General features: G+C 44.1%; 1 protein-coding gene and 1 non-coding gene across 2 annotated transcripts in view; one reads left to right on the forward strand and one right to left on the reverse strand.

Moving 5' to 3' along the window:
• Positions 1-9,409, forward strand: part of Mettl16 (methyltransferase like 16) — a 45,744-nt gene extending 36,335 nt beyond the window's left edge. Inside the window, exons 8-10 of the mRNA XM_028866716.2 lie at positions 644-733; positions 8,127-8,300; positions 8,427-9,409. Coding sequence (XP_028722549.1) covers positions 644-733; positions 8,127-8,300; positions 8,427-9,026 — 864 coding nt within the window. The 3' untranslated portion in view covers positions 9,027-9,409. The remainder of the gene's footprint in view (positions 1-643; positions 734-8,126; positions 8,301-8,426) is intronic.
• On the reverse strand, positions 5,456-5,561 carry LOC114691631. The gene has a single exon (XR_003734241.1). It is a non-coding gene; the product is annotated as a U6 spliceosomal RNA (small nuclear RNA).
• Positions 9,410-11,242: the final 1,833 nt, after the last annotated feature.

Raw genomic sequence — 11,242 nt, forward strand, 5'->3', positions numbered from 1 at the left:
TCAGTTTGAGGCTACCTTGGTCTCCATAATAAGTTCCAGGCAAGCCAGGGCTACAGAGTGAGACCCTGTCTCAAAACAACAGTAAACACAGGCTTAAGTGCACTGAGTGCTTGTCTGGCATACGCTTGAGGCCCTGTATTCAACCCCACACTGCTAAGGCGGTCCACATCTGTAATTCTAGCTCCCGGGAGGTAGAAGCAAGAAGATTCCAAGCTAAAGGCCAGTTTGGCCCAGGTAGCCAAGTCCTCTGTCAAAGAAATGAAGAAAAAGTACCTAAACCATTTTACAGTGACTCTAAAGAACTGTTTCAGCTGTTTGTTGTTTGACCTTTGAGACATCTATAAATTTTAATATTTTATGAGAGGTAAAAATTCTGTATAGCGATAATCAGCTGTATATACCCTTTTTTTTTTTTTTAAATAATATTTGTTAACTAACAAAAAACAACCATAAGAGTTAGCAGCCAGAATCATTACTAGAAAGACTTTAGTTTGAAGGTGGGCATGGTGACATGCACTTGATTGCTAGTACTCAGTAGGTTGAGGCAGGAGGATCAGGAGTTCACGGTCACCCTTAGTTACCTGAGACCCTCTCTCAAATCAAACAGAACTTTTATATGAGATGCTGCGTTTACTGGTTTCAGGTTCCTAAAGTCACCTTCACGGAGTTCTGTCAAGGCAGGACAATGCGATGGGCCTTAGCTTGGAGTTTTTATGATGACGTCACAGTACCGGTAAGTAAAGGCTTGATTTGGCTTCTCCAAATGCCCATCACGTGATAAGCTTCCACAGATCATAAATGAACTCAGTCTGTACTGTCACGTTTTCCATTTGGAGAATTTCCATTTCTCCAAATGTTTATGGCAAAATGGAAATTGTTTGTAAACAAGAGCTAATCCTAGCATCATTTAGAAGTTAGAAGTGTCGGCAGCATAGCCTGTAGGAACGCCTGGCCAGTGTAACTTGTGGTGGACATTCTTCATTCTGTTTCTCTACCTGGCCACTGCTGCTTTCCTAAGCTGCTAGAAAGCTGTCGTTGTGCTTGCAATCATTTTTCTTTTTCCTGTTCTGATTTCTCAGTGCTGAAGCTTGAACCCAGAGTCTCAAGTATTGCAGGCAAATGTTGTACCCCAGGTTATACTCCTAGCTCTGTGGCTGTCTCCTTTTCCAGTGTAACAACTGTGCGGATCGTAGTAAAAAGCTCTGGCTCGTCTTCTATGGTTACCACTAGAAAGTGGGTGTGGGTAGCATGTGCCAGTCCCAGAGCTTGAAAAGTAGAGGCAGAAGAATTCCGAGTTTGAAGCCAGCCTGAAGTAGTACCAAGGAAACTGCCTCAAAAAGAACTGGAGATGTGGCTCAATGGTTAAGAGTGCTGGAGTTCAGATCCTAACCCTCCACATCTGCCAGCTCATAACACCTGAAACTCCAGCTCCAAGGGCTCCAATACACTCCTCTGCCCCTCATGGGTACCTATGTGAGTGTGCATATGTGCGGGGACGGACACACACACACACACACAGATAAAAAAAAAACAAGCAGACTGAATGGTTTTCTGGGCCTCCCAGGAGGTAGTGATAGAATAGCATGTGTTTCTTCTTAAATCTCCCTGCAAGAGTGGTCTGCTGCTTGCCTGGAGCCACACATTCTAACCTGTGCTCAACTATTCAGCTCGTTCTTCTCATGGTGTGTGTGGAGGATAGTACTGACTGTTGCAGGTCTCCATCCCAGTCCATATTGTTAGCGAAATCTACGAGAGTCTGTTTAAGGGGAATCTGGGATTTATTAAGATAAGAAATGGGGAAATATATTCATGAATACAGGATATGGTAAATTCAGTTGCAGAGTCCTTGAAAGCTGGAGACCAATTACATGCTGCTTCACACCACCTGACCAGGTCTTCACCACCTAAGAGAGCATGCGATCCCCCTTTCTCTTCCCTTTTGAGAGGTCACGTAGGCAGACAAGAAGCACTGCCTCTATTGGGTAGTCCAAGGTCATTGGCGGAGGCAATACCCACTACACCATATAGCAGGCTTGTTCTGGGGCCACCTCCTCCAATGACTTGACCATTTTTGGTCTCCAGAGCTATTCTAGATGTTGCTGTCTTTGAGTCTTTCTCTGTTGCTATAGACAGAGAGGTAGATAGATGTATGTGGGAGCGCCAAGGAATGGTTTGCAGATGCTGCCTTGTTTTTGAAAACACGAGGGTCAGATTTGAAGCTGAGCCAATTCTTTCTCCACAACTAGATGTTCTGCAGGATTGAAATTGCCTCTCTAGAGTGTACTTTCTATGGGAGTCTAGACTTGCTTCTGGACTGTGCAGTAGGGTACCCAGAGGTTAGTGTTTAATTTGATTACTAGTTAAAAAGATGCCTCAGCTTTTCATAGCTTCCTCCTCCTCAAATATTATTCTCTTGTTTTCTAGACCACTAGGACCTACACAGCAGATGGCTAAAGTCATTAGCAATGCCCTGAGCTCTGCCTGTGCAGACATAAACAGCTGTGGGAAAGGGGAGCAGCACCTGCTTCCAAGAGTGTCTTCTTAACCTGCTGCCCACAGTTTTTGACACAGCTGGGAAGAGCTGATAATGGACTTTGACATTCCCCACAATAACCCAGACACGTTCTTGTTCGACTTCTTGGATGAGGGAGTCATCACAGATATTAGTGTTAAAGGGCAGTGTCTTTGTACAAAATCAGTTTATTTTTATTTATGTTTTTTCAAAATCAGCTTACTTAGAAAAGGAATCTATAAGCCTCCCTCTCTCCTTTTTAGGGTATCTTGTAGCCTGCATAGTTTCCATCCGTCAAGGAATGCCTCTTGCTAGGGGCCTGAGATTCCTCCCATGCTACTGAGTATTTCTCCCTCCCCACCGCTGCAGTCATCCCTAAGCTGCTAATAATGCATTCCCCAGTGTTCCATTAGCTGCACTTCAACTGCTGGTGTGTGTGTGTGTGTGTGTGTGTGTGTGTGTGTGTGTGTGTGTGTGTGTGTGTGGTGACAGCTTCTGATTTGTAGTAACCCAGCAACAGTTTCTTAGCATTTGGCACCCTTGATGAACGACTGCTTTCCCTGTGGGTAGGTCCAGGTTACTCTTAGGAGAGTTTGGGTTGACCTTCCTCTTGGTTCCCCTTCCTTCTTAGATTCCCCCAGTCACCGTTTTTCTGGAAAACTCATGACTGACGTTCCTCTCTTGCTCCTGGTGGGGTCGGGCAGGATTAGAATGCTGTTTCACTCAAGAGAGGAAGACAGAATAGAACTGGTTAAACAAGAATATTGACCTACTTCCTCACTCCCACCCTGCCTTTTATCGTGATGTGCAAGTTCCTATGGCAACTTGTCTTCACTTATCTCAGGCCTACTGACTTGTTTCTGTTGGTGCTGCATGCTGAAAATTCTAATTCAATTAATTCTAGTGCTTACACTGAGCCCACTGCTGTTGTCTAGACTCATTTTAGCAGTGAAAAGACAACCTACTTAATGTTGGTAGAATTTTTGTACCATCGTTTCTGACTGATGAGGGCATGGGGAAGCAGTGGATTTCACAGGATGCTGGCAAGTCACTTTTAGAACCCCTTTCCCAGTTCTCTAAGTCGACAAGGTGCTGCTTCAGGTCTGGTTTGCTTTAGGAAGTTGATGTTGGTTGAAGGGAAAGGGGAGAGGGTGACACATAGCTCTAGTAAATCGTGTACTCTTGATGTGAGTGCTGCTCAGGAACCCTGGTTCATAACGTGTGCACAGGGCTGGAGAGATGGCTCAGTGGTTACACTTGCTTCTTGCTCTCTCAGACCCAGGTTCGGTTCCCAGCACCCATGTGGCAGTTCACAAACCACAAGTCCAATTCCAGGGAATCCCATACCTTCTTTCAGTCTCCATGTAACAGTGCACTAAAAATAAATTTAAAGAAGAAATAGTTTGGGAAGTAGATGGATGGTTTATTGCTTATCATATGTGAGAGTTGAGTTTTTTGTTTGTTTGGTTTTTAGTTATTTATTTAGGGGTAGGGTAGGGTCTCACTATTCTGGTGCTGACTGGCCTAGAACTTGTTATGTAGATCAGGTATGGTGTTCTTCCTGCCTCTTTTTCTTGGTTCTGAGATTACAGGTAGGTATGTGCCACCACACCAAACTTTAAAATGGTTTGTGAATCAGAACTCTACCAAGGTCTAAATTAGGCTGTAAAACAGATGTAGTGATTAGGGACTGAGCTTTGAGCAGAATCAAAGTATGAGCCTTGCTGTGGTAATAACAAAGAAATCAGAAAAGACAGTTTCTTAAGTGTTAGTTTTGTAGCAAAGCAAAACACAGCTGAAACAATGTATATAAAAATTGTACATTCATAAGTGCTGAGATGAATGATAGGGATGAGAGCATTTCAGAAAAAGAAACAGTTGGAGCTAATCTGGACTTTAGGGACCAAGATTTACCTGTTTGTTTCCTTGGCTGTTTATCCTAAAGAAGGATTTGTTGAATGTTTAAAGGAATAGCTTAGGCCTTAAGCTGAGGCACAGCCCTGTGAATAGGACATCAGTAGGTTTTGGAAGGTTTGATGTACTGCATATAGTTGTCGTTATTTGAATACACGTACTGTTTCTTTTTCATTAAACCAGGGAACAGTTGTGTGAACAGCAATACCAGCTTCTGGAGGCTGCAGAAAGTCAAGCCCCAGTCTGATTTTCTTTCTTTCTTTTTTTTTTTTCTTTTTTCTCTTTTTTTATTTTATTTTATTTTACAATACCATTCAGTTCTACATATCAGACACAGGTTCCCCTATTCTCCCCCCTCCCACACCCTCCCCTTACCTCCAGCCTACCCCCCATTCCCACCTCCTCCAGGGCAAATCCTCCCCCGAGGACTGAGATCAACCTGGTAGACTCAGTCCAGGCAGGTCTAGTCCCTTCCTCCCAGACTGAGCCAAGTGTCCCTGCAAAAGCTCCAGGTTTCAAACAGCCAACTCATGCAATGAGCACAGGACTTGGTCCCACTGCCTAGTTGCCTCCCAAACTGATCAAGCCAATCATCTGTCTCACCTATTCAGAGGGCCTGATCCAGCTGGGCCCCTCAGCCTTTGGTTCATAGTTCATGTGTTTCCATTCATTTGGCTTTTTTTTTTTTTTTTCCAATAATTGAGTAGATCTGAAATTTATTATAAGCCACAGTCGTCCTAGGGACCTCTCTACTATATATATAGCCTCTATGGTTCTATGGGCTGTGGTCTGATTGTTCTTTATTTTATATCTAGAATCCATTTATGAGTGAGTACATACCATGACTGTCTTTCTGGGTTTGGGTTACCTCACTCAGGATGATTCCAGTCTGATTTTCTAGCCCAGACTTTAAACACTTGGATATTCATTCTGCTTACCAAGTCTTTTGTCTTTTCTTGAGCCTGGCTACCATAACCTCTTTGTGCAGTCTTTATTGAAGAATCTTGTTTTTTTTTTTTTTTGTTTTTTTTTAATTGGAAACGCTTCATGAATTTGCTGTCATCCGTGTGCAGGGGCCATGCTGATCTTCTCTGTATCGTTCCAGTTTTAGTATATGTGCTGCCGAAGTGAGCACTTGTTTTGAATCATCCCAACAGCTTCTCCTCTGGGAAAAATTAGAGTTCCCCTAAGTCTACTATTCTGGTCAGAGTTCCTGTCTGTGGTCTGGGCATGTAGCTCAGTGATAGAATGCTTTCCTAGCATGCACGTAGTTTTAGATTCCATCCCTCATATCACAAAAATAACAATGGCAATACTTTCTATAGATATAAAATCCAGAATATAGATACAAACTTTCTAGAGTAGATGTAGAAGAGTTTCTGTTTGCTGTATTGAAAGTTACATACTGGGCTGGAGATATGGCTCAGCAGTTAAGGGCACTAGCTGCTCTTCCAAAGGTCCTGAGTTCAGTTCCTAGCAACCACATGGTGGATCACAGCCATCTGTAATGAGATCTGGTACCCTCTTCTGGCCAACAGGCATACAGGCAGACAGAACACTGTATACTTAATCCCAGCACTTGGGAGGCAGAGGCAGGCGGATCTCTGTGAGTTCAAGGCCAGCCTGGGATACAGAGTGAGTTCCAGGAGATGCACAAAGCTACACAGAGAAACCCTGTCTAGAAAAAAAAAAAAAGAAAGAAAGAAAGAAAGAAAAAGAAAGTAAGTTACATATTGAATAGTAGAGAAGAATGAGTAAATCATTTTTTTCTGAGTAAAACAGTTTGGCTCCATCTCAGTCTCTTTGTATTGTCCCACACATAAGTTCTCTTTCTCATAGTGGTTGCCTCTGTGGCCATGAAATTTTTCGAGGTTTTTTTGTTTGTTTTTTGTTTTTGAGACAAGGTTTCTTTGTGTAGCTTTGGAACCTGTCCCGGAACTCACTCTGTAGATCAGTCCGGCCTCGAACTCACAGAGATCTGCCTGCCTTTGCCTCCCAAGTGCTGGAATTAAAGGCATGCATCACCACTGCCTGACTCGAGTTTTTACTAGCGTATACTCCGTGGCCCCTTAATTGATTGGTACTATCTAATATGTTAGGCAGGAGGATTGAAGATTTGAGCTCATCCTTGAGAGTTTTGAGACCAGCCTGGACTATGTGAGATCCTGCCTCAGAAACAACAACAACAAAATTACTTCAGTTGGGGAAAATAATTTTCTGTATTAGTATCTGTAATAAGGTGCAAACTTGTCCTAGTGCCAGGGCCTATGGAGTTGGGTTTAATATCAATTTCTTTTCTTTTGTTTGGTTTGTTTGGTTTGGTTTTTCAAGACAGGATTTCTCTGTGTAGCCTGTCCTGGAACTCACTCTGTAGACCAGGTTGGCCTCGAACTCAGAGGCCTGCCTCTACCTCTCAAATTCTGGGATTAAAAGCCTGTGACACCAAATTGTAACTTTTTAAGTGTATCTTGTAGAAAGTTTTAACTTTAAAAGGATAATTTAATTACTAATTGTGTTACTTTTGGTGTTTTAAGTGGAACTCTAGTCCCTCTAGTGGGTGGAGTGTAACCTGCCTAAGTCCTAGGTAGAAAGTGTGATGTGATTGGACTCCCGTGGCCTAGCTTTTCAATGTAGTGTTCTCATTGGTGCTGGTATCCTTGGCTGACAGTCTGGGCCCAGCTTCTTCCACCCATGTGATTCTCAGTGGCTCTGATCATTCCTGGCCTGTGATTTTTGTAAACGGCTGTATTTCAAGCCTCAGCAAGTGTTTCGTTTCGTATGGTCTTACTTTCTATACCTTTCTTACCTGAAACTTGCTGTGTAGACCAGGCTGGCCTCAAACTTGAGGTCCACCTGCCTTTGCTTCCCAGGTGCTGGGATTAAAGGCATGCGCCATCACCACTCCACCCCTGCCAACCACTTAGCATATTTAAACTCAAGCAAACTGTCAGTTGATGATTTTATGTTAGGCATGTGCTTTACCATTGAGTTCCATCTCTAATCAGCCTTACTGTGTAGTAGTAATAGTGGTAGTAGTATTCTTGGTGTGGAAGCAGATGACTACCTCAGCTAGTATTCTTCAGCAGCCATCCACCTTGCTTTTTGAGATAGGGCTTTTCATTGGCCTGGGAGGCTCCCTGATTAAGTGAGGCTGGCTTGGTCGGTGAACCCCAGGCATAGTCCTGTTTTCACTGCCCGTAAGTGTGCCACCGTACTTCCTTTTCAATAATGTGGATTCTTGGGATCAGGTGCACATCTTCAGGCTTGTGTGACAAACACTTTGCAAACTGGGTTGTCACCCCTGCCTGTGTGCAGTTCAGTGTGGGCCTGCTTGGGGCACCACAGGTGCACAAGGCCATCTATCTAGTGCTTGGAGAGTGTCCATACTGGGAGCCAGAGTAGAGCAAGTGATAGGGTTGAAAGAGTTTGTAGCTGGAGTCTGAATCCTGATTCTGTCTTTACTAGTGGTGTGACTGAGCTATAACGACATAGCCTCTACCTCAGTTTTCTTTTTGTAAAGTAGAGGAAGTGGGAGAGCATTCTTCCAGAGCTGTCTCCAGCATTGGAAATAACACGTGCAAAAGCCTTTGTGTTTGATGCCCTGTGGTTGGGAACAGAAGTCCTGGAAATGTCCTTCCTAGTGCCCGTTGTAGTGGACTGTATTTCGTTGTTGGGGTAACTTTCTTCTTTTTTCTTTCAGTCACCTCCAAGTAAACGAAGAAGATTAGAAAAGCCGAGGAAACCCATTACGTTTGTAGTGCTGGAGTCTGTGATGGAAGAATTATCCCTCAAAGCCTTGTCACTGGGCTCTGAGACAGTGGAAGGCATAACAGTTGTGACAACATGGATAGAAAAAATCCTCACTGATCTGAAGGTGTGTACCAAGCATATTGATGAAGTATTTATCCATAATGACCTTTACGGTTTGTTTTAATTGAGGGAGTTTGGTAAGCAGTGACAGATGATTTCCTATAAAATTCTGATTTTTTCCTCCGCATAGGTCCACCATAAACGAATTCCTTGTGGAAAAGAAGAAGTTAGCCTTTTCCTGACAGCCGTAGAAAACTCTTGGATTCATTTAAGGCGGAAGAGAAGAGAGCGAGTGAGACAACTAAGAGAGGTGCCCCGAGCTCCTGAGGATGTTCTCTTAGCCTTGGAGGAGAGAAAGTCTACTCCCAAAGAGCTGAGTGGTAGCCAGGACATGGCCCCATGCTCCCAGGAGAGTGCCTTGTGTGGCCTTGCTGTACCCGAAGGCGAATCTGCCACTGTCGGTGGCCATTGCCTCAGCCAGGAGTCACTTTGCCAGGAGGAAACTCCAGAACCCATGGAGGATGAAAGGAGTGAGGAAAGGGGAGGGATGGGGGTCATGGAAAGTTGTAAAGGCTCCAGCAATGGAGCCCAGGACGGAGAGGCTTCTGAGAAGGGAGACCGCCTGGACGAAGCAGCTGGACGTTACCTGTTTAAGTGCCTAATCAACATTAAGAAGGAAGTAGATGGCGCCTTAGTTGAAATGCATTGGGTTGAGGGCCAGAACAGGGATTTGATGAACCAGCTTTGTACCTACATACGTAACCAAATTTTGAGGCTTGTTGCTAGTTAATTCTTTATTTCTTCTACAGTTAGAAAAGTGTCTGTATAGGGCTAAGGATGTGGTGCAATGACTGTATGTGCTTAATATTCAGAAGGCAGCCTGGGTTGAGTCCCTAACATCTTAACATCAATACAAAAAAAAAAAAAAAAAAAAAAATCTATAAAATAGCTTTGGAGGTAAAGCTCATTGGGAAGCCAGAGGAATTTCAGCATTGGTCCATTAGTGACACCATGTGGAATCATGTTACAAAGCAGAAATGCAGTTGAATGTGGTCTCTTAACACTTACAATCCCAATACTTGAAGGCTGAGGTAGGATGATTGCTGTGAGTTTATGGTCAGCCTACGCTACAGAGAAAGACACTTGTCTAAATAAAAAGAAGAAAAAAGAAAAGCAGAAATGAATCAGTTTTTAACCCTTCCCCTCTTAAAGATATCTGGAGTTGTATGTATAGTACAGTGGCTCAGGAGGAATTGTGACTGTTGTAACAGCAGATAAACTTAGGAGGAACTAGAGCCTACTCCAGTAGTTCATCTCAGCCTGGCACGGGTTCCCTGAGGCCAGAGGCACTGCTTGTGACATTGATCGGGTCATTGCTGCCTAGAACATGTCCATCCCTGAGAGGTATGGCGTTAATGGAGGCAGCACAGCAGATCAGAGGTCTGGGAATGCTCATCGTTGCCTTCAAGACACCTGCTTTCTCAGGTACCTAGAGTTGATTGAGCCAGTCCTCAGGAAGGAACTAGCCTGGGGTAGGTGGCCAGGCTGTCACAGAGAGACATCACAGACTAAGGAGAGGGCCAGTCTGGGAACATAGGTAAGCAGTACATTCCTCAGTTGCTGCTGTTCTGACATGGCCTATGTCAGAAGCAGAATTGAGGAAGCAAGATGGGGCTGAGGCACATCAAAATGTACCACTGATCCCTCCTCCAGCCCACTGACAGTATGGTTCTGTAGCAGTCGTGCTGCTTTTTATTAACGTGAATGGAATGTGTTTGGTTTTTAACATAAGACTTCAGAATTGAAAACTATTCATCCTGTTTGAATCCTGGAATTGGGGAAATATTTGCTGGTACTTGAGTTGGGTAAACAGTTGATGTGACAAATGAGAAACTAAGTAAGGTCCTATGTGTTCTAGGTAGGGTATAGGGGTGTATCTTTGTGGTAGAACATTTACCTAGATGTATGAAGGCCGGTTTTTTTTTTTCCCCGTCCCCTTCAAAACATGGTTTCTCTGTTTTACTCTGGCTGTCCTGGAACTCATTCTGTAGACTTGAACTCACAGAGATCCACCTGCCTCTCCTTCCCAAGTGCTGGGATTAAAGACATGACCCACCACTGCTCGGCTCCTGGATTATATTTTCAACAGGTACTGGTGTGGTGTAAAGTGGAGTCTTTGATGTGGCCAGCTAATTTATTGACCAAACTCTGCTTTTTTGGTGGATTTTCTGTCTACTTATCTGCTTATCCGAGGCCAGGGTAATAATGTCTGAAACACATTTGTAATGGGAATGTGGTTTTCTGATACTCTGGAAGTCTCATCCTTTTCTGTCTCATTCTTTTGTCTCAGAAATGGTCTGTTGTGCTGGATTCTTGACTAGTAGCCTAGGGTTCTATATGGACAGACTCTGGTATAGGGCTTGAGCTCTTTGGCACCCATAAAGACTTGTGCTGAGTAGTTAAGCTCCCTTTTTGAAAGGTGGCTGTGATTAGCAGAAATTGGTGTTGGGGGCATAGCTTAATAAAGGAAATGCAAATGGTGCAGTGGGGTCGAAAGCTGGGGAAGAATATTTTAGCCATGGTCTTCCAGAGACTAGGAGTATTGTCGTCGTCGTCGTCATCATCATCATCGTCATCGTGCCCCCCCCCCCCCCAGATCTGATCTCTGACATAGCAACCAGAAACCAACTGAGGAAAAGCAGCACTGTTGTAGCCCATCCGTTCATTTGACAGCACGAAGAAACCAGTGTTCAGGGGCACAACCATGCCCAGATTGAATGCAGGCCTTAGATTGCCTACATCCAGTAATTATGTCTGTGTCTGTGTATGTGAGTGCAGGTGCCTGCAGAGGCATCAGATCCCCTGGAGCTGAAGTCACAGGCAGTTGTGAGCCACCTGATGTGGGTCCTAGAATCCAAACTGGGTCCTCTGCAAGAACAGTACATTCTTTTAACCACTGAGCCATCTCCCCAGCCCTGTTGTTGTTTGTCTTCTCAGACTTCATGT

Source organism: Peromyscus leucopus, chromosome 8b (genome assembly GCF_004664715.2).
Source record: "Peromyscus leucopus breed LL Stock chromosome 8b, UCI_PerLeu_2.1, whole genome shotgun sequence".
Taxonomy (NCBI): Eukaryota; Metazoa; Chordata; class Mammalia; order Rodentia; family Cricetidae; genus Peromyscus; species Peromyscus leucopus.